Source organism: Suncus etruscus, chromosome 2, assembly GCF_024139225.1.
Source record: "Suncus etruscus isolate mSunEtr1 chromosome 2, mSunEtr1.pri.cur, whole genome shotgun sequence".
NCBI lineage: Eukaryota > Metazoa > Chordata > Mammalia > Eulipotyphla > Soricidae > Suncus > Suncus etruscus.
The window spans coordinates 20,287,576-20,312,016 of NC_064849.1; the positions used below are offsets into that span (position 1 = coordinate 20,287,576).

The following is a 24,441-nucleotide window of genomic DNA, read 5'->3' on the forward strand; positions in this document are numbered from 1 at the left end:
AGAACCGCCGGGGGATAGAACCGCGGTCCGTCCTAAGCTAGTGCTTGCAAGGCAGACACCTTACCTCTAGCGCCACCTTCCCGGCCCCTGTTCACTTTTTTGCTTCAGCCTATACTTAGAATTTCAGACCTGTTTGCAGAAACTGCATTTATAGATACAAACAGATCAGAGAAACTTACAGCTGAGAAGTAGCCAGCGATAAACATCACGTTCAGTGTAGGTGCTCTTAGCAAAAGTGGAGGAGTCTGTATCTATCAAAGGTTAGCAGTTGGCTTCTATTTAGTGAGTAGGGAGCAAAAAATCTTGCCTGTTTATGATTTTGGAACAACTCCTGGCACCCAGAATGTGCCCTTTCTTCAAAGCACAAAAATAAATTATTTCAGAAGCTTGCCAAAAATAAATCGTGACCTTTGAGTCCACACACCTTTCTTACAGTTGGTGCAATAAATAGAAAGTATGAGGGAAAGCACCTTCTGTTCCTTACTGAAGTATGACTGAAGGAAAAGAATATGTCTAATGGTTGGAGTTAGGATCACACCATGCCAGTTTTTAGTGGAACATTGTTTTTACTTGGAAGAAAAACTGAGACCCAGAAGATAGGTCTGTGATCTAAAGCAGGTAGGGCAAGTGTGAAGCCGCAAGAAGAATCACGGGGGGTGCCACCCATACCCGTGGCTACATTGCTGTGAGGTCTGGAAAGGGACAAATAAAGAAAAGCTACTACACTGTTCATGCATGGGAATCTGGCAGACATTGTCTCAGAGAAATCTAATTCACTTTTTTAAAGCCAATCTGTTTTCTTTTTTTTTTTTCTTTTGCCCGCCCGCCCACCCCTCCCAATCTGTTTTCTTAAGAAAAACAAGCAACACATTTGTTGTCAGACATAAAATTTTCACTTTTGAATACAGAAAAAATCCAACCATGTCCCCAAACATGGAAGCTCACTGATAAAACAATATTTTAAATGTCAAGGTGTAAAGTACGTCAACATTCAAACTGAACATTTAAGTCAGTAATCCAAAACTAAAGATCAACGCACCATGCTCCAAATCTTGCATGGTTAAAGGGGCCTTTCACACTGCAGCCTGGGAAATTCACCCATGTAGTTTCAGGCCAAAATAATATGAACTGTTGAGTTTGATGTGGTATTAAAAGTCATAAAATTAGCTGAGAAACTATTAAAATATTTATTTCTCCCTTTTCCAAGTATATCTGTATAAGACTAGAGTATCTTTAACTACTTCAGCATGAGGCCAAAGAGTGTACTGGGTAGGGTGCTTGCCCTGCACCTTGCTAATCCTGCTTCAATCTTGGGCACTGCATATGGTCCCCTGAACACTGCCAAGAGCGATCCCTGAACACAGAGGCAGGAGTAAGCCCTGAATAACACCGGATATGGCCCTGAAATAAAACAAAAATAAATATTTCAGTCAAATTAACATGCCAGCAGAGTGAATACAAAAATAGAAATGGGAATTCAAATGTGTTCTGCTAATCTAGACATCTACAATGAAGCTTAAATCATATTAACATTTATCTGCACCAATTACTATATGCACACAAGAAACTGTCTAGCATTTCCATGAAAAAATCGAAAGTAAAACTGCATTTACAGATAATTTTACTAATTAGAGCCTATGTCCAATAGCTCAATCTCTGGGTATTACAAATATTAACCCCATGAATATGCATGTCTTTTCCTTGTAGAAACAATGTCAAATCAGTCTTAGACTAAAGAAGATAGAAGCAGTTAAACAGTCTAATCTTGAATCCAAAGGGGAAAAAAACTCCTAAAATAAAACGGTGGAAAATTTCATCTAAACAAATGCTCACTCAATAAAAAGCAGACACCAGCCCATGGGAATCATTGCGGAATGTGCCGGTCTAGAAACGAAAGATAGGTCAAAGATCTCAGGGATTCTCAGAGTCATCAGAAACTAAAGGAGGTGGTCTTGTGGGGGTGGGGTGGGGGAGATTAGCTTTAAAGAATAAAGAGTGGAAAGCACAGTGGTAGGGCATTTGCCTTGCATGCGGCCAACCCGGGTTCTATACCTGGCATCCCATATGGTCTCCAAGCCTGCCAGGAGCGATTTCTGAGTGCAGAGCCAGGAGTAACCCTGAGCATTGCTGCACGTGGCCCCAAAACCAAAACCAAAACCAACCAACCAACCAAACAAACAAACAAAAAGAATGAAAGTGGGGCAGGAATGAGAGAATCTGGGAAGCCATGTAACAAAAAATATCCTAATATGGTTCTGAAAGATGGAGAGAGGGCTAATTCCCTCAGGATTGATTACTGAGCACAAAGTGTTAGAAATAAGTCTGAAGAACTGCTGTGTGTAGGTAAAAAGCAAATAAAGCAAAAGAGGGTGAAGAAGGTAGAGGTGGAGAAGACTGAAGTATTTGAATCCACACCATCACCTGCTTTGATTACTCTTGATGAGCACAGGCCATGTCTGATGACTATAAGAGAAGAATGATGAAGAGGAAGAAGAGAGGGGCCAAGGAGGGTATTAAGGCCAGGAGGATGTTTTGGAAGAGGTATCATGTAAGCTTCTAGAAGGACCACAAGAAAGATATGGCATATGGTATACAGCATCCCAAATGGTTCCTTGAACCTGCCAGAGCCAGGAGTAACTCCTGAGCTTTGTTGGGTGTGGTCCCAAAACAAAACACAAAAACAAAAAAGCCTGAGGAAGAGTTACAGGTGCATCTGTTAGACAACAGCTCAGAAGAGAACCTGGGCTCTGTTTAAAAAGCCTCAGAGAGGGCTGAATTGGGATTTGTTATTTTAAAATTAGCCACTAGTTGGCATATTATTCCAATTCAAGCAAATACGACATTTGCTCATTATCTAAATCTGGAAAGAGAAAACCAGGCCCAGTCCTACCTTTTCTGCCTTCTTGTCGGAGATGTCTTGCTTCTCCAGCACAGCCATGCTCTCCTTGAGGTTCTTCACAATGTCTGCGGGAGACTTGTGAGACTTCCCAAAGGGGAACGGCATGGCGGCGGCCGGCGCTGCTCTCTGCTTGGCCCTGCTCGGCCGGCTTCACCTGAAAACACAGCACAAAGTGCAAGTGAGGAAAAGTGGAGCAAAAGAAATCACCCATTCCAAATCCTATCCTGGAGGAAGAAAATGGCACCAGTGTCTGAAGATGGCATTTTGTAATGCCAATGGAGCCAGTGGGAACTAGGAAAGCCACCAAAAAACACATAAACAGCAATGCAACACACTCCACACTTCCTAAGCACCCAACTTGGGGACCAGGGAGGTGGCTCTACTAGCTAAGTGTGTGGACAGCCTTCAACAATCACTGGAGAAACAGGAACGCCCACTCAGGAGTCAACAGACTGGTTCAGGTTTATCTAGATCCCGAGTTTACAACACCAGTTCACAAATGAAAAGGCCCCTCTACTTTATAACTGAGGAAACTGAGGCAGGAGGCTAGAGGAGGTGTGAGGAACACAGCACTAGCAGCGGGCCTATGGAGGGCTTCTCTCTGGATTCCTCTCTAGTGGAGCTCCTCCTCATCCTCCTAGGCACGCTGGTGGCCACAGAGAAACCCACCAGACCCCAGCACAAAATCCCCCCTCAGCCAGTCCCAGTCCCAGAATTAAAGGGGATGCAGGCACTCTCTTCATTCACAGATACCTTCAAGGCAGACCCTTCATGCCTGGACATGGCTACTGCTGATGAAATTGCTCCCTGGACAACACCCTGGGGATAAAGCAACTTCTGGAAGCTCTTTATTTTTCTGTGGTAGCAGAAAACATTTCGAATGCACAAACCACAGTATTACATCATGCAAAGGGAGGACATCAACTATTCCAAGAAGTCATCATGAGGAAGCAAAGTTAACGAGAAAGACAATGGGAGTCACTTGGGCATGTGCCCGAAGTTACTGTTTCTTGTTACTTTCTCAGAGCCTCATCTAAGAGCCTCATCTAAGATGCCAACAGGTCATGTTTTTAAGGGCCTGATGGGTCCCTGAGATTAGATCAGTGGTGTTCTCTGCCTATCCTCGTTTTCTAAATTTATTTTTTAAATAAACATTTTAATTGAATTACCATGCAATACACAGTTACAAAGTTGTTCATGATTGAGTTTCAGTCATACAATGTCCAACACCTGTCTTTCCACTAGCATTTTTTAGGAGATATACCTAGGAGTTAGGGGAAGGGTGCAGGGAAGAGGATGCCCATAAGGCATTGGGGCTTCCAGGGCTATACCTAGAGGTGCAGGGTTAGGAGGCATGGAGAGGCTAATGTGCTGGGTCCTGAATTCATGATCTTTTTCACATGTTAAGCATGTTCCCTACCTCTTAAGTTCTATCTTTCCAGCCCACAAGCCAAGAATTTTATTTTGTTTTATTTTTTTGGTTTTTGGGCTACACCCAGTGATGCTCAGGGGTTACTCCTGGCTTGGAGACCATATGGGACGCTGGGGAATCGAACTAAGGTCCATTCTAGGTCAGCCTCATGCAAGGCAAATGCCCTACTGCTGCACCACCACTCCAGCCCCAAACAAACAAGGAATTTTTAAATTGAGTTTCCAGCTCCTCTCTGAACTGTCCCTATCACCCATCCTGCTCAAGTAGGGTAATACTTCAATTCTACTTTGTTTTCCCCCTACATCAACAAAAAATTATTTCACCATACAGCATCCTAACATACTAATTTTGAACTCTTAAGATTTCACTTAAAAGAAAAACTGAGTGCTTATTCTCTAAAGTTTGCAATAAGGTGATCTAGAAACATTTAATGAGTAAACATTTAGGCATAGAATATACAAATGAATGGATTGTCAAGCTGACAACTGAATTCCAAAGAGGCATGTTACTCATCATGTTTTGATTTGGTTATGTTCTGACCAACCATTAAGCCCAAATATCATCTAGCTTGTAAACCCCAACCCATCTTCTGCTAGTGACTAGGCCCAGTTTCTCATTTATGTAAGGCACAAGCTCTACACTGGAGCTACAACACCAGCCCTCATAAGTCCTTTAAAAAGAAAAATAATTGTTAAAACGATTCTTTGCATGTTTGGATTCTGGGCCACTCCTGGCAGCTCTTGAGGGTTACTCCCAGCAGTGGTCCAGGCACCATGCTGGTCCAGGCATCAAAGTGCCTCCTGCACTCCAAAGCCTGTGCTAGCTCATGGGGCCCTGTACAGCTAACTTAACCCAAGGGAAATGTCCTTAGCCAAGGTTCTCAAGATAGAAAGATGTATAAATGATTGCTGTCTGTTGTTTGAGAGGGGAGTTGTGCAGTACCCAATTGTGCTCAGGGATCACTCCAGGTAGTGCTTTGGGGACCATATGTGATACTACAGACTAAACCAGGGTTGGGCTTGTGAAAGGCAAGTGCCTTAACCCCTGGCCCTGAATGTCTTTTCTATCTACATAGTTGTTAGTTTCCCTCATTACCATAGGAGACAGGACCAAAACAAACAAAAACAAAAATCTCCATCACTTTTCATTATTTTTTTCTCTTTACTTTTTATGATTTCTTCTCCATACATTTAGTGGATTCACAATCAGAGTAAATTCTCTGAAAATTTTTCTTACTCGTACTCTACAAATAATAGTGATGCTAAAAGTCAAAGTTGGGTGGAGGGTGGGAATGTTTCATGGTATTTTGCAGGAAGTGTTAGGGTGCTATGCAACAGAGATATTTTGAGCACCAGTTCAATGGTGGAAGAAGTGACTTTCCAGGGCAAAGGGCTTTTTTTTTTTTTTAAAGGACTAGCACACTCCAAATATCTGTGATAGCTAAGAGTAGAACTGCTGGGAGAACACATATCTAAAATTCTTCTGTAAGGCAAAGGGCAGGCACAGCATTCCTTTCCAGTAGTATGTCAGGTAGACAAGACACTGGGAGCATATGAACGGGGGAGACTGGGGTTCCAAAAGGAGCGAGTTAGGAACAAGTACTACAAACTGGAGAGAACACCTGTAAAAGCATCCTAACATTCTCAATTCAAAGCAAAGTGCAGTGGTGAAGGGGTGGGTGTCAGAACACTGTATGACTGAAACTCAATTATACACGACTTTAGATCTCACAGTGACTTAATTTTTAAAAATTCAAAAATAAATGAAGCATGAGTGTTTTGTAATACTCATATATTGTAGTCTAGCAAATGCAGTAATTAGCAAACCCCTTTCCTTTACAATCTCATTTCAATTCTTGGAAAATATCCAAGGTCAGCAAGAGGGGAAAAGCAAAGAAATAATCATCTCTGAAAGCTCCTGTCTTAGAAAATTTCTATTTATGTCTAGACTTGTTGTGTATTAAAACTTAAACCTTTCACTAAAGTTGTGTGCCAATCAGTGAGTCAACTTCTTATATAATTAAAAACAGAAAAGTTAAAAATCCATAAATGAATTCTAAATAAGTACACAATACATGTGCTTCATGCATTACTCAAGGTGAATAAAGAGTAATAATATTCATTAAACTTGTAGACAAAGACCTCAAAGTCAGTAAATGAAGTTGAATGAAGTTACCCAAAAGGAATAGGAAATGGGGGAAAGACTAATTTTTTACAACCCCCCCCTTTTATAACTATATCCCTCCTTCAATTTTATGTATGTATAATTTTGACAAATGTAAATGTTAAGTTGAAAAAAACTAAAATAAAGGGACCTAACCTTAATACATAAAAAAACTAAAATATTTGGATAAGCAAATTATAGAAACAATTTGCTAATCTTAATCATCTTGAAAAGGACCAATGGAACCAGCTGATTTTTCAAAATTTTGATCATCTATAAGCAATTTATTGAACATGCCTGTATATTCCATATATATGTACATACTAACCTAAAATTGCTATTTTCTATATCATTCCATTCTACTATTTTTAACTGTGGATGACTTAGATTTATGTCATGGATCAGTAATTGACTGTAGTAATAGAGGAACAAGATTCACAATCAAATTCTTTTAAACAGAACTGAAATTCTGGATTTAGGGTCCTAACATTAAGTCCTACTCTAGAAACACATGGATTTCTGAAATTGCACCCATGAAAAAGAAACCCTCCTTGGCCTGAACCTCCTTCTCCTGAAAAGTAGAGCTCAGCCAGCTGGTTTCTTCCCCAGCCAACATCCAGCAGGGCCACTGAAGAGCTCTCTGTGAGACCCTGAGGACATGCCACATGGGCAAACTTGCCTATGAATCAGGAACACACAATACCAAGAGAGGTGCCCAAGCTGGAGACAGTGATGGTGAAAAAGGACTCCATCTGCTCAATAAAAAAACACTTTTTGTCCTACTCTCTACCTGCCTCTCATTTCTGCCTCTCCTCCTTTAGTATTTCTGTGGAAATCTGGGGGAATTTAAAAGTAACTCACTGATCAATTAACCTTTTCTGTCCTTATAATAAAATCCCAATTCCATAACGCAGTTCCTTAGGCTTCCACCACCTCTAACTTAGAGTAGAGAGCTCTGCCTTTATCAGAGTTCCAGCCACCTCAATGTTCTCAGAAAGTGTCACCTACTTTTAAAGTCAGAATAACGCATTTGCAAACAGTAAATCTCAGGACAGAGGGCAGGGAGGGCATTTGCCTTGCACGTACGTGGCTGACCCAGCATCCCAGAAGATTCAGTGAACCCCTCCCCATCCAGGAGTATTCCTGAATGCAGAGTCAGGAGTTAGCCTTGAGCCCTAATGGCTGTGGTCTAAAAATAAAAATGTAAGAATCTCAAGAATTAAATCTAAATGGTGGACAAATGGGTTTTTACTGTTACTTGACATTTCTGTAGGTCCAGAAAATTTTTTCTAATAATATCTATTTGGGGGGGGGGGGGTTTGGGCCACACCTGGCAGTGCTCAGGGGTCACTCCTGGCTATCTGCTCAGAAATAGCTCCTGGCAGGCACGGGGGACCATATGGGACACCGGGATTCGAACCAACCACCTTTGGTCCTGGATCGGCTGCTTGCAAGGCAAATGCCGCTGTGCTATCTCTCCGGGCCCATATTATCTATTTTTTAAAAAAATTTTTAGTCGGGGCCGGTGAGGTGGCACTAGAGTAAGGTGTCTGCCTTGCAAGCGCGAAGGAAGGACCGAGGTTTGATCCCCCGGCGTCCCATATGGTCCCCCCAAGCCAGGGGCAATTTCTGAGTGCTTAGTCAGGAGTAACCCCTGAGCATCAAACGGGTGTGGCCCGAAAAAAAACAAAAAACAAAAACAAAAAAAATAATTTTTAGTAATATCTTTATTTAAGCACTCTGGTTACAAACATGTTTGTATACCCTCTTCACCAATAAAAAAAGTACACCCTTCTTCACCAATGCCACCCATCTCCCTCTGCCCCATACCCTGCCTGTCTTTGAGACAGCATTCTATTTCTCTCACTACCATTGTCATGATACTGGTTAATGTAGTTATTTCTCTAACTGTACTCACCACTCTTTGTATTGTATCATGGGCTGGTCCTTCTGACCCTTATCTCTATGGTCTCTGGGTATTATTACCATACTATCGTATTTTTCGGCGTATAAGACGACCCCCTAATTTTGCAGTTAAAACATAGGTTTAGGCCTATATTCACTGTATCAGACAGAACGTTCCTGTGCTGCAACTGTATGTACCACAGTGAGCCAATCACAACAAGCAAAGGTTCAAAGGTTATACTGTAATAGACTTCCTCTCTGACTCTGGCCAATCTGAGTAGGCTTTTTACAGTGAAAATTTGGGTCCAAAACATTGTCTAATTTGCATGCATAAAAAGCCTGCTTGAATTGGCTGAGTTAGAGAGGCGGTCTGAGCAGCCTTGCAGTGATTGGTTCCTTATCATAAGCACCTTTTCTGGCAATTCCCTGGTGGTGTCAGTTAATCTCCCCCACTACATGAACCAAACAACACCCCATCCTCGGACCCTAGCACTGAACCGCCAACACGGTTAGCTGGGTTTTGCCAGAAGTGGCCCCCATATCTCCTAAGTACTGTTTGGGAGTCCCCAAGAAAGAGACTTGGAAACTCTGCGGCCTGATTTATTTTTTTTTTTGTTTCGTTTAGTGGAGTATTGAAACATTTTTCGGGATATACTCGTATAAGACAACCCCCAATTTTCGGTTGACTTTTTTTTTTTTGTTTAAAGAGTCGTCTTATACACCAGAAAATACAGTATCTTTTATTTTTCTTAAATCCCATAGATGAGTGAGGTTATTCTGTATCCATCTCTCTCCCTCTGACTTATTTCACTCTGAATAACAGTTTCCATGTTCATTCATGTATAAGAAAATTTCATGACTTCATTTTTCCTAACAGCTGCACAGTATTCCATGTGTATATGTGCCACAGTTTCTTTAGCCATTCATCTGCTGTCAGGCATCTATCTGGGTTGTTTCCAGATTCTGGCTATTGTAAATAGCACTGCAATGAACTTAGGTGTGCAGAGAGCATTTCTGTATTGTGTTTCTGTATTCCTAGGTATATCCCTAAGAGTGGTATTGCTGGATCAATATAGGAGCTAAATGTCCAGTTTTTGGAAGAATATCCATATTGTTTTCCCAAAACGCTGGACTAGACGGCATTCCCAACAGCAGTGTATAACAGTTCCTTTCTCCCCACATCCCTGCCACCACAGATTGTTCTTATTCTTGGTGTATGTGCCAGTCTCTATGGCATGAGATGATACCTCATTGTTGTTTTGATTTGCATCTCCCTAGTGTGGAGGATTTTTTATGGGCCTTTTCTTCTTTGGGGAAGTATCTGCTCATTTCTTCTCCTTATTTTTGATAGGGTTAGATGTTTATTCTTGTTAAGTTCTTTCAGTACCTTGCATATTTTTGATATTAGCCCCTTGTCTGATGGGTGTTGGGTGAATAGTTTCTCCCATTCTGGGGTGGCCTTATATAAAAATTTTTTTTAGTTTATTTGTGAGGCAGAATTTTTAGTGCAACTGGAATAAAGCCAACACTATTAGGGTGCTATAGAGAGTTGTGGGGACCTATATGTACATTCTCAAATGGGAGGCAAGCTGGCTCCTGAATGTGATGGCCAGAGAGATGGTACAGCATTAAGATGCTTGCTTTGCCTGTCACTGACTCAGGTTCACTTGCTGGCACCACAAACAGTTCCCTGGGCATTCTCAAGAGCCAGGAGTAAGCCAGGTAAGGCCAAGCAACAAAACAAAACAAAACCAAAGATATAGAAGGCTTGAAGAAGAAACTTAACTTGCAAATACAAGAGTGGGGAATGATTTCATATGCTACTTTACTAAGATTAATATTTATGAAACTGCAGCTAAATCTGCATGAAAGGCATTTATTAGAACATATAGCACTGCATACCCCTTATTGTCCATGTATGGCTCCTTCCAAGTTGTTTTCCTGTGTCTCCAAATGCCCTTTCTGCATTTAATTCAATGACTCATCTTTACTCACTGCAGTGTTCATGTCCTTCAAGGTTCCACCCTTGGCTGTTTGCTAACCCATTCTCTCTGGGTGATCTCATCTACCCACAGTTTCAACAACCTGGCCCCCAAAGCCTCACTTTTCCAACAGCAGCGCCCTACATACGTCCTCAAACAACTCATGTCCAATCCTCAAGTTTTGCTTCTATTCTATGCCCACTGTAATTAGATTTAGTGTTTATCCAATCACAAAACTCAGTCATGGCAAGAGATTCCTTCCATTTGTTAACTCTCCATATGAAATCAGTTCAACCAGCTTTAGTCAATCCTGTTTTCTAAAGCTCTCTATCCCTAATGGCACCACACGTAGACAATAATTATTAGTCTACAAAAACAGCAATGGTCACAAATTACCACTAGGGAATGCTGTGGGAAACTCAGTACTCAGAGACATTTCCAGACTATCAAAATCAAGCAATGATTTCATCAATGTATAGATTTTGGGGGGTGCTGTTCACATACGCATTGCCTCCTGTTAAGTGTCTACAGCTTTGGAGAGAGGTGAGGTGTTTGGGAAAGTCAGAATAACTCATCTTGGGGCCAGAGCAATAGACAATGGGTAAGACATGTGCCTTGTTCATAGCTGGCACCTAATATGGTTCCTCCAGCCTGCCAGGAGTAATATTCAAGTGCATAGCCAAGGGTTAGCTTTGAGTGCCATGAAGTGTGGCCTCAAAACAAAAACAACCAAACCATCTTTCTATTTCTTTATCTACATTCATTACCGACAGCTAAATTGCTAGCTTCAAAAAAAAATGTTCATGTATGTAAAAATCATTACATATGTCTGTATCACCAAGTCTTTATCAAAAGAGTATATAAGATAGAAGGTGAACCATCTGCAACATTTATAGAGATAATTGATATTAAGCTTGGTATTTATTTTCCTTTTCATTATGTTTCATTCATACTTTCATTACATCTCTCTATTTATGGTCTTTATTTGCATGGAAGGTTGGTTTTATGAAACAGATGGAGACCAGATGATACTAGAAGTGATTAGCCTACCATTTGAAGTCTTGCAGAGACTTCAAATCACTGCTGTTATATTAATATTCCTGCAAGTATAAAGCTGCATTCTCTCTATGCCACTGCAACAGCTCACCCCTCTCCCGCCCCAAAAGGGCTAGAGATTAAGAGAACACCACTGGAAAAGCAGGAACTCCACATCATTAGTCAGGGCTAGTTAAGAACTGCACTTAGGCAATCTGATTACTTTTGGCCTCTGCAACACACTCCTGAAACTAACTCTATGCAACGATGAATGGCAATCAAGGAAATCCTATTCTAAGTGTGATAATGAAGAAGTTAGTGTTAATTTTATTACAGTGGAATGTAGTAGCTATATTAAAAATGTTTTTTCTATCTTAGTTAAGAGACATATACTGAAGTGACTTGGAATTTGCCCATATGATTAAACTATCTTGCAGTTTAATCTGCAGTGGCTCTGTAATACTTTCTAGATAGTTTAGCAACTGGTATAGTATCTGACATGTAGATATTAAGTATTTGAATTAAAGCAGAGGATTAGGTCTCAGAGCCAGAACCTCAAAACTGGGCTCAGGTGTATATACATGTCATTCCTCCCAAACTCCTTACTCAAGTGCCCAACATCCTTCTGCACAACAATATCATTTCTGTATGTGGGCCTTTTTGTTTGCAGGCTTTTTTTATTTTGCATCTAACTAAGTTTATGAGTCAGCTCTAACAGATATGTTAGTGTAAAGTCTTATGAACTCAACTGTCTAGGAATTTTTTTGTCATTCATCAGCTTTTCATTACTCTCTCTAAGCACACACTCCCACCCACATACACACACAAATGCACACACCAGAATGTTGTATTGAGAGCAGGCACTCTTGATGCCTTAAATGTGTGGCTTATGGTGAGGGTAAAGTTCATATTTGAATGAATGAAAGTCCAAATTACTAATATAAAACATCTGAATATAGGTCAGCAAAATATTAATTTTTGAATTTAAAATATTCATAATACTAGAACCTTTGTCTTGAATGCTTTCAGCTAAAATATTAGTAATAAGTTTCTATTCTGCCCTTTCTTTAAAAATAAATTACATATACTGTAATTATGAATTACACATACTGTTATGCTTTGTTTGGGGGGGGGGGACACACTGTGCAGGAGATTGGGTTCTGGTCCACAGGACTGATGGGTTAGTGCAAAAGCCCAAGATACAGTGATGCTTGGGATTACCTACGCCACTCTGGTGGTGGGGTTTGGTGGAGTATAGAACCACAACTAGTGATGCTCAGAAGCGTCCAGGTCTGTGCCAGGAGATGCCTGAGACTGACCTTTGCAAAAGTGTGCTTATTCTCATTCTTTATCTCCCAACCTGTGTTTTGCTTTTCCTCCTCTTGGCAAACAAAACAAAACAAAACAAAAAACAATAAAATTTATGTGGAATTAGAAAATGACCATCCTAATCCACGTGTCTGCCTTGAAAGCAAGCTTCTCTACAGGAACTTATGGCTCTATTAATTTCCAATCTACATGTGTTTTCATGGCCTGTACCGCAACACAGCAAGTCAACATATGATAAATTATGAACTTAAAAGTGCCTGCCTTGTGTGTGGTCAACCCACCTGGCACCTTTCTGAGAATGGTCCAACAACCTCCCCCTAAAAAAAATTCACAAGAGCAAAAACCTCATTTAACTGTTGATGGCAAAAAAGAGCAAGAACACTGATAGCTACAGTGGTAGATCAAATGCATAGCATACACAAAGTCCCAACGTGGATTCCCAGAACAACACTGCTAGATGACCAAAACAAAAACGAAGAACTTCTAAACTGACTTCCTGTTAGTCTTTAGAAGTATTTTGCCTACACACAAAACATGACATTGTCCAATTGTGAAGGTTTCTGAAATAATCCCTAATAGTAAAGTCCATTCTTTGATCAGTAAAGCAAAGAACAATAAATAGAAAAGTTTGCTTTAGTAGCTAATTTTTAGACAAAAGTCATTTAAAGCTTTTCTTAAGTTCTTATAAAGAGATGTTATTTTTACAAAAAAACTTTATGTTAACACTAAATAAAAATGATTACTAGCATCAAACTTTAGTGGTCCTTGCAGTAGAGCATGCTGTGAGAACAGCATTTCGAAATCATAGGATGTAGAATAGTACAGGTCAGACTGCTCTGACTCCCTACTCATAAGGAAACATCCACTGAACTTACAAACTGAAATATGCAAACATCCACTGAACTTTCCAGTATTAATTCACAGCAACTATGACCAAAAGTATTTTACTCAACCAGTATGTTATCTGAACAAAACAAAGAAACTCTTAGGAGTATCCTTAGTATCCTTAGTATCATGGGCCTAGAGCGACAGTACAACGGGTGTGTTGCACAGGGTTGACCAAGGTCTAATCCCTAACACTTCATATGGTCCTTCGAACCCTGTCAGGAGCAATCCCTGAGTGCAAAGGCAAAAATAAGCCCTGAAAACCAATGGATGTGACCCAAAAAGAAAAATAAGATGCAATGAGTTTCAGAGTTCTGACTTCACTACTCCAAGTTCAAATAATAAAACATGGCCCAGAGAGATAGCACAGAGGATAAGGCGCTTACCATGCATATATATGGCCAACCCAGGTTCGATCCCTGGCATCCCATATGGCTCTCTCGAGCACTGTCAGAAGCCAGTCCTGATGCTGAGCCAAGACTAATACCTGAGCATTGTTAGGTGTGGCTCAAAAATATAAATAAATAGCCTTAAATAGGTGTATGTACACAGAAATACTAAGAAAACTTCTAAGTTTCACAGAAAAAAATTTGCTTTGTCCCAGGTGAGCACTGGCTCCAGCAGTAGCTTTCAAGTACCTTGCATTATTTAAAAGAAAGGTAGTTTGCTCAGAACTAAATGAAGTTGCCAACAATGGAAGTACTTTTTTTCCGTAAATGTGTTTCTTCTCAATGTGACTAAATGAATATAAAGTTCTAAAGGAGCTTAATAATGTTATTTTTAACATTATGGTGAAGATTAAAAAGTTAAGGCAGCCGGTATGTTTCCTTGCAGCTTGGTAAAACGTCTACTGTTTCTACTGATTATGGACAGAAAATAGCCTTTACAAAGCCTTTTAAATTCACTTTTTCCCAATTCAAGTGGTCTGGCAAGACAGCTCCACTCTGAGCAGGGATCCTGGCAGCAGTTCCACAGAACAAAGGGGTCTGCACAATTCCAGCATGACCCTGCAGGTCCAAGGCTTTGAGCCTTCTATCTGCTTCTTCCTTCCCCCTCCAAGCAGTGTCTACTCAGCTTTACTTGATCTTAAATCCGAGAAATGACATTACCTAGAAGCCATAAATGAGTCAAGATGCAGGCTGGTGCAGAGCATCTGACCCTGAATTCAAACCCCAACAACAAAGAAGCTAAAAAAAAATGAGGCCAAGGAAAGTCCTTATCTTCTAACCAGCAGACCATTAAGATTCTGGACGCTCCACTGATAAAAGTTTTATCTCTTAAAAAAGAAAAACTAATGTAAGAATTTCTGCCTGCTCACCTGAAAAAGTTTCGGGAGGGTTGTTCTGGCCATGAGGACCAAGCTTAGTGTCCGGTGGCTCCATCTGCTCACCTTCGGGCTACTGTTGGAGCCAGAGCCAATCCATGCATTGTACCAAAAGCTGAGGCAAGTCACACTACCACCCCTGGCTCTCTTAGCCACTACTCTGCACCAGGCCAAAGTCTTTGCCAATCTGTAGGATATTCTCGACATCCTCCTCTCCCAAACCTTTCCTCAATTAAATGATTGATGATCAATGAACACTGTCATACTTATTTTCCAGCTAAGCTTGCTTAATAAACCTGTACATCATTGATGCCCAAAGTCTCCTGGGCATGGAACTGGACCTCTTACTGATTTGTAGGATATCATATAATTTTACTGATAATAATTATATGCCTATTTTAGTACAAATATATGTAAATAGTCTAATATATTCACTTCAACTTGTCCTCAATGAACCAAAGTTTTAATTACTGCTTCATTTACAATCTTTTGCTTTATGAATTTCAAATTGCTTTATAGTGTGACTATGTAGGCAAAATTTCATTTAAGATTCCTGACATTATCTACAAGTAAATAATGGCATCCTTTTCTGTTTTTTTTTTTTGGGGGGGGGGGGGCCACACCCATTTGACGCTCAGGGGTTACTCCTGGCTATGCGCTCAGAAATCGCCCCTGGCTTGGGGGGACCATATGGGACGCCGGGGGATCGAACCACGGTCCGTCCTACGCTAGCGCTTGCAAGGCAGACACCTTACCTCTAGCGCCACCTTCCCGGCCCAGCATCCTTTTCTGAAATAGTAGACTCTAGCACAATCTTGTTAACAAAGTTCACTCTAATTTTTATTTTGACAAGATATAGCAGCTCTTACATTGTATAGCTTAGTTGTAGAGGAAAAAGATTCAATCAACAAATCCACTGTATTGGGAATGACTAGTAAATCACCAACTTGTTAAGGGGAGACTATATCCTTTATAGAATGTAACTAAATGTAAATTCATGTTAAATTAGTCCAATGTTAAATATAAACGTATTCAAATTTGGTATTTTCTAGAACTACCTATAGCAAAGCAAGCAATTCCCTTGTTTTGTTTGCTTTATCTGTTTTGAAGCCATGCTGAAAGTTCTGAGGGATTACTCCCTGCTTTGTGCTCAGGGATCACTCCTGGTAAAGGAGGGAGAGAGGGAGAAGGGAGAGGGGAGAGGGGAGAGGGGAGAGAGAGGGAGGGGGGGAGGAAACGAAACGAGAGAGGGAGAGGGAGAGGGAGAGGGAGAAAGGGAGAGAGGGAGAGAGGGAGAGAGGGGGAGAGGGGGAGAGAGAGAGAGAGAGAGAGAGAGAGAGAGAGAGAGAGAGAGAGAGAGAGAGAGAGAGAGAGAGAGAGAGAGAAAATGTGTAGTGTTAGTGATGGAACCCAGGCTGGCTCATACAAAGCAAGAGCATGTATTACCTGTCTCTCCAGCACCAACCAATTTCTGTGATCTGAAGAATAATAAAATACAAACTCGCAAAGGCATGCATTGCTGTGGTCTACACAACACTGCTTACCTACAACAGTCAAGATACAAATATAAACTAAATAATCATCAACAAAGAAAAAGATAAAGATGTGCTATCAAATACAATGGACTACTACTACTATGCTAGCCATGGTTGGTGTGAGACAGCCTGGATGAAAATAAAGGGGATTAGGGTAAAAACAAGTTCTGATCTCATTAATAAGTAACTATAAACTCAAAACAAATGAACATCCCCTCTTGCCCCCCCCCAAATACACAAAAAAAAACCAAACCTTTGGACTGATAATAAAGTTAACAAGAGAAGGGGCCAGTAGAAGAATACTGGAGTCCAATGGCCCACGTGGCATTATACATCTGAAAAAAGATGAACCCACATCACTAAGTCCTAACAATGTGGTAAACATAATTACATCAATTAAAAAAATGGTTATAGGTCTGATTTGAGAATGTTTTGAAAGATGTACTTCACTAATGAGGCAACAAAAATCCAATCCCGAGACTTGGGTCCAAGCCATGCCGAAGAAAAGAGGAGACTTACACTTGTATTAGAAGCAAATGGGCAAAATATACATAAAATCTTTATCAACACTTCTGCTGACTAGTAACCTCATGTCTGATCATTGAGGCATCTAGGACTGCAATAAACTGAAAGTTGAGAGATGTCAAGAGACATTCAATCTACATATTCAACGTAACTGACAACCAAATTCCCTTAAAATGAATCCAGGGCTAGAGGATAGTGCAGACCTTTGTAAACAACCAACTGGGGTTCAATTCCCAGCACTGCATATGGTTCCCTGAGAACTATCAGAAGTGATCCCCTGGCCACAGAGCCAGGAGCACAGCCAGTTGTGGCCCCAAATCCAAAATGAACAAAGTAATAAATCCAGCTCTGTTTTTGTGATAAGAGAAAAATGATGAGTGGGGGCATGGCTTTGACTTACCAGAGGATCCCTTAGTAATTCTCTAAGCAGTACAGCTTGTCTCTCTGTCCCTCGAGAATGCCATGCATGCTCCAAGTGGACATAACTCATCAACTGCACTCGGCACAGCCAGGCCCATGGAGTCCTAATGGTGCCCAGCTGCCATCCTAGCTACAGGGAAGGTACCCATCTCCAACCACTGGTTGATTCACATGAGGTGGAACACACTTGCAGGACTAGACAGACAACTGTTAACCCCTACACTGACTCTGATTTAGATTCACTGCAGGGGATGACTCGTACTTTCACAGATCTTGATTTTGTTGCACAGTGTATTATTAGCTTTTCCTCCCCTATTCTTGTCAAACTGCAAATCCGATCAGCAAGTCACAAAGGTCATTCAAAATTCCCTGTCAAAAGTACAAATATCAAAGTGTATATATTCAAGTGTGCTGTCAACCTTCTGTGCAAGGACAGTCATTCAAATCCATTCAATTCAATCCACAGAAATGTCTGGGACTGCTCCATTTCAGACATATTACATATATAAGATTATGGTGCTACATTGTGGCTGGGCGAGAGGCTCACAAACTACTTCTCCTATTTTCTTCAGACCATGGGGGTAAAGAGATAGAAGAATGGAGTTTCAAGAACTGCAAGCCCACCAAGCCACCTAACTGCATTAACAAACAGTGGCTTCCAGATTTCTCTGACCTTCTGACAGTCATGGAAAAGAAGTCCCACCACCACATACACAATCACCAAACAGTACTTAGTTGTACGATGTAAAAATAGACCAATATTCTTTTATCATTATGCCCTGCTCTTTCCCCTCCCCCTTTAAAATATCAGCCATTCCCACTCAGTTGATTTTATAACCAGTTGATAGGAAAAGACATAAAGGTTATAAAACAGGACTGTGACGGCAGCTATGGTAGAGGACAAGAAATGCATGTGTGGGGCCGGAGAGATAGCATGGAGGTAAGGCATTTACCTTTCATGCAGAAGGTCATCGGTTCGAATCCCGGCACCCCATATGGTCCCCCGTGCATGCCAGGAGCAATTTCTGAGCATGGAGCCAGGAAAAACCCCTGAGCACTGCCGGGTGTGACCCAAAAACCACACACACACACACACACAAAAAAAAAAAAAAGAAATGCATGTGTGAGATCCTGGGGCTGACATCTGGGCACCAGAATAACTATCAATTGGAGCAGCTTTGTCAACAATAACTCTGCTCATCACAATGCAGAACTTTTTAAATGATCACAAGATAAAAAGATTCTAACATTAGCTTTAAATCCTGAAATTATAAATGGTAACTATTAAGAACTACTTAGAAACACCTAGAATCTATTACTGATTTTCAGAAATATGCTAAAGACCTTTTATAAATATGTTTGCCATCTTGTTTTATCTATTCATTCAGACATTTCTGAAGAATTGAAAGATGATATTTTTAAAACTAGTTCAGAAAATCATGAACTCCAGATATTTCTTCACTAAAATCAATACAAAAGGTCAATCAATGTCTACTTACATTTTAAGATGTAGAATGGCCAGAGGTCAAAGATAAAATTTTACATCATTTTTCTCCCCAGGTTCCCTTTTATTACTCACTGTGCCACAGACTGTAAATGTGGCCCATATAATCAAGGGAAACCATCATGGTCTCACCCACATTTTGGTAAATAATATAAGCAAATAACCAACCCTACTCTTTTAAAAAGATAAGACCTTCTAAAAAAATGTGTAATTTAAAATGTGAACTGCAAACAAATGAGAAGTTTGGAAACAAAGTTCAAATATGGGGAAAAACTTCATAAAAACTGATTTTTCTGTCAAAGATAAGCCAAAAAAAGAAAATGTTTTAAAAAGTTCCGCCTGATCTGTGAACCGACTACACCCATCCCCTTATGTATTCTAATGAAGATATTCTGCAAAAAATTATATACATTATAAGGCTGGAGAGATAGCATGGAGGTAGGGCATGTGCCTTGCATGCAAAAATACGGTGGTTCAAATCCCAGCATCCCATATGGTCCCCTGAACCTGCAAGGAGCGATTTCTGAGCATAGAGCCAGGAGTAAGCCCTGAGTGCTGCCGGGTGTGACCCAAAAACCAATTTAAAAAAATGTACATTAAAGAGATGTAGAGCAGGAAAATTGCTTTCCTTTCAAGATCCAAGCATCACTGTTATTTCTATTCTGGCCTCATGTCCACAAAAGCAAAAACATGCCACCAACCAGCCATGAGACTTCTAACCACTTAGCATTCTATTCTGTCCATCCCTCACAACTGTCATACAAACAGGTCTATGGTGACATGATCTTGGGCTGAGGGAAAAAAAATTCCAATAAAATAATGAGGCTAAAAATTTAATTTCAGAGGTAATAGTTGAAGTTTATTTGTCAAGTGACCAGTAATGCAAAAGCTTCTGCTTGTACTTTTGCCTTTTATTTTTTTTAAGTTGTCATGTTTGTTATTGTAGGCACACCTGGTAGTACTCAGGGCGCAATATGCAGTGCAGGGGACCAATATGGATCAAACTGGAGCTGGCTGCAAACATGGAACACACCTAAGCACTATACTATCTCTCTACCTCTGCCTGCAATTTCGAAGGAAAAAGTTCCTCCTTTTAGGGTTGGCACGAATAAAGCTCAATGTGGGTTGATCTCATACCTTTCTCCTCAGTACTTCTGGGAATATCACTGAAGACAGAGCTAGGAGAGGCCCCTGGCACCTACCTTCCCTCCCCCAATTAAAAACCAACAATAAAAGAGAAATCAAAGTTCCTAACTCTGATTCTGCAACCAGAGCTCAAGGACCAAAATTTCAATGCATGGGACAAATTTAGCAGCTGCTGACTCAGGACTTAGAATACAGCTGGGGGGAATGAGAAGGTTTGGAGGATGGTATTAAGAAGACTAATACCTGCCATCACACTCTAGATGGGAAACCCCAAATAAGCAGCGTGGGAAGCAAGCTCTGATGATAGGGTGTTCCCATGTGTGAGATCTCTACTGCACACTGATATGGGACAAACTGGAAGAGTCCAATTGAAGAATTGTGCATGCAACAATCTGGACTACAACAGGGAAGCAAGAATTACTTTGTCATTTCACCCCTACTCTAGTGGGAAATAAAGGACTGGATTAAAAGGCAAGTGAAAAAAAAGGTAAACTTTAGGGCTGTTTACAGAATAATCACAAGCCTATTTTTATTGCTCAAAGAACATTCCACACTTCTATGGAGTGGTGCTTTCCAGGTGAGCACTAGTATCACAGTAGAGTCACAATAGAAATCTTGAACTTAAAAATTTTTTTTTTAGTTTTAGCAATTTGTTAAAGAACCATAATTTACAAAGTTTTAGGCATATAATATTGCAACATCAATCTCAATGGTTTCATCTTCCTACCATTTCACCCATTCCCACCCCCTGCCCATGTGCACACACACGCGCACACTTCCTTTCCTGGTCCCCACCCTACCTTTACAGGCACATTACAAAGTTTGGTGGTGGTTTCAGTTTAGATCTCATAGAAAAGGTAACTAATTAAAAAAGCTACGTCTAAAACACATACTGAAACTTCTTATATTCAAAGGAGTACAAAGTTTCAGGAAGAGGAGCTAACATGCAGGAAGAGCTACAAAGGATAAATTTACTTACATTAAAAATGCATTTCCTTCTACAAAACTTCGGAACATAGGATTTCCTTTTCCTCTACTTTTTCGGCAGAATATTACTAAGTGAATGTAATGACCAAGTACTTGTGCAAGTACCTTGTCATCTGCATAAAAGCATATACATACAGATTCTCAAATTGTATTTCTGTACAGGCCTTCTGGTTATTAATTTGCTTTTCCACATTTGAATTATGGCTAGTTATATCAACAACCTATTGTAACTTCAATAGTCCTACAGTGAAGTTAAAGTGAATGGAAAGTTAGGAACGAAGTGTACAGGGCAGAGTGCACCATAAATGCAGGTCACTGATCATCTAAGCTGGGTTTCTTAAATTATTTCAATTCTATGCCCCAACAAGAAATCCTTACATGACCTTGGTTATAATTAATCAGAAATTGATTCTAAAACCAACATTTTGCACCTCCCCCCATTCGGTTACATGACCCCCTATGGGGGTCTCACCCATAGTTTAAGAAGCAGAATTTCCAAAGTAGGGGATTCTGTCCCCAAGGGGCAATGGAACAATGAGGTGGCCCACTAAAGTAGACATAAATGCAATTGTGTGGGCTTTATGTTTGCATAAAGAAGGCAATTTTGGTAGGAATAATGTATGTGCTTATTTATTTTCCATAGATCAAATGAAAATAGGAACCTCTAATCTTAGCTTTGAAGATTTTCCAATTTTCAAATTTTCCAAGTCATTTTCCTTTAAAGTGACATCACTCCTATTAGTTGTTCAAACTGGGCTTCAATGTCAAAAATTTAACAAAATCCTACTACTTTCTGAGATGAGGTATTGCTGATTGAACATGTTGACACATTGAAAAGAGACTATTTAAATGCTCCACTCCCGAGCCAAACCCCCTGCAGTACTGCTTCCTAAGGAAAAGCACCCATCTGGCCCCCATGACAATTTATACTCCTAGCTCTGCAATCCGACCCTGATGGTCTTTCATTTGCAAAGGCAGATCGTAATGCTGCCAGCTTGGCTACTTATTAAAGTACAGTAGTAACCAGAAAACTAGAACCTTGAACTTCTCTAAAACCCAAGTTAATAAAAATGTTCAATAGCTGAATAATTAGAGAACCACTTCCATAGCTCCTGAGTACAGACAAGTAATGATTTAATTACAGTGTATTGTGGCTTATTTCTATTCCTTCTCTCTCTCTCTCTCTCTTTTTTTTTTTTTTTTTTGTTTTTTTGGGCCACACCCATTTGATGCTCAGGGGTTATTCCTGGCTAAGCTCTCAGAAACTGCCCCTGGCTTGGGGGGAACCATATGGGACACCGGGGGATCGAACTGCAGTCCTTCCTTGGCTAGCGCTTGCAAGGCAGACACCTTACCTCTAGCACCACCTCATCGGCGCCTATTCCTTTTCTTGTATTAAGATAATGTAAACTTAAGGTCCTTTGCTTTTACAGATACTGCAGTGAATTGACTTTGTCTTTGCTTTTTTATTAGTTTGATTTTGGGCCCCACCTGGCACTTGCTCACGGCTTACTCCTAGCTCCGGTAAGCTCTGGGAACAATATGGGATGCCAGGGATGAAACCTGGGCTGGCTGTGTTAAAGGTGCCTTATCCTCTGTACTATATTTCTGCTCACCCCTTGCACATTTTGGGGATCCCACACCCAGCAATGCTAGATCGAGATCAAGGGTTACTCCTGAATCTGCACTCAGATATTACTTCTGGCAGATAGGATGTTGAGTATCAAATCTGGATCAGCTGTGTGCAAGGCAAGTATCCTACTCACTGTACTATCCCTTAAACCAGGGGTCTCAAACTCAATTTATCTGGGAATGCAGGAGGCAAAGTCGGGGTGATCCTTGAATGCAAAGTCAGTAGTAAGCCTTGAACATTGGGGGGTGTGACCCAAACAACTAAAACAAAACAAAACAAAAAAAGATTCCTCTAGGGCAGGGCCACAAAATGTACGGAGGGCCGCAAACAGCCCGCAGGCCACAAGTTTGAGACCCCTGCCTTAAACCCAAGAAAGACATTTTTTAAAGGTCCTAGGACCTGCATTAATATAAATTTATTGGGATTCAATTCCTGGGAAAAAATGCTTAACTGAATTGTTTCTTTTTTACTCATATACACCATCTTGGAACTGATCTTGTTTTTGGCTATTCAAACTCAGATCCCATATAGTGGTACCCAGCAAGCTGATGAGAAAAAATGTCCTAATTAGTGTCCTAACACCAGCCGTGGAGTCCCTTCATTTCTCTTCCCTTTGCTCCTTATCTAAGTAGTTGGAGTAAGGGGGAAGGCTGGGACTAAGTGGAAAGGGAAAGAGCACCCTCATCTTTTCCATTTCCCTAAAATAGAAGGCAAGGAACATGAAAAGTAAGAGCTAATTTTAACTTTACAATCAGAAAGTGGCTTAAGTACTGAATCTAGTTGCTTAGGTGGACTAGGGAAGTAGTACTAAGGGGGCCCTCCTACGTGAGGAGAGAGGGGTGTACTTAGTCACGGAAGATAAGCAGCAAACACACAGGAAATCACACCATTTCTCTTCAGAGTCAAGTAATTTTTCTCGTCTACCGCAAAGTTGCTCCTAATCACCAGCACTCTCCTTCCCTGTCTAGAAATGAGGATGGAGAAGACTAATTGTTCCAACACTGTCCCACGGATTCTACAGTTCTGACATGTGCAACATTACATTTACACAGTCAAATGTCAGCCTTCAAACCAAATATTCTGTGCAAGTACTAAAAAACAACATTTGTGGGGCCGGGCGGTGGCGCTGGAGGTAAGGTGCCTGCCTTGCCTGCGCTAGCCTAGGACGGACCGCGGCGCGGTTCGATCCCCCGGCGTCCCATATGGTCCCCCAAGAAGCCAGGAGCAATTTCTAAGCGCATAGCCAGGAGTAACCCCTGAGCGTCACAGGGTGTGGCCCAAAAACCAAAAAAAAAAACAAAACAACATTTGTAATTAAAATAACAGCTAGGGTATGCTTCCAAAGCTCTTACTATATTCTACTCCAATGTCTTCTAGGGAATTTGGGAAAAGATCAAGAATATGGCTGGAATGGGGGTGGTGTAGAAAGGGAGGAATGCTAGTTCTTGGGGACTGAGGGTCATGTCCTATACTCCTTACATATAGACAGACAACACTGGAAATGAACACTATCTCAATAAAAGAAAGAACTCAAAACCTAACAGAGAAGGACTGAGGGTGCCAACTGATGCCAACAATGTTGAATGTTCAAGGAAAAGGTTAAGATGACCCAAAGGCAGCTCAGATGCAAAGCAGATGAGCAAAGCAAAATCACTTTCCACCCTGAGCAGGTGCTCTTAGGGTTCCTCAGTTCCTCTGGTGTGAACATAAAGAGCAGCTTTTCATAGGGAGCAACCC

General features: G+C 40.8%; 1 protein-coding gene across 1 annotated transcript in view; it reads right to left on the minus strand.

Annotated features, from left to right (window-relative positions):
- The window catches only part of CAB39 (calcium binding protein 39), a 91,859-nt gene that overhangs the window by 51,911 nt on the left and 15,507 nt on the right, over nt 1–24,441 (minus strand). Inside the window, exon 2 of the mRNA XM_049769323.1 lies at nt 2,891–3,053. Within this exon, the coding sequence (XP_049625280.1) occupies nt 2,891–3,004 (114 nt within the window). The 5' untranslated portion in view covers nt 3,005–3,053. The remainder of the gene's footprint in view (nt 1–2,890; nt 3,054–24,441) is intronic.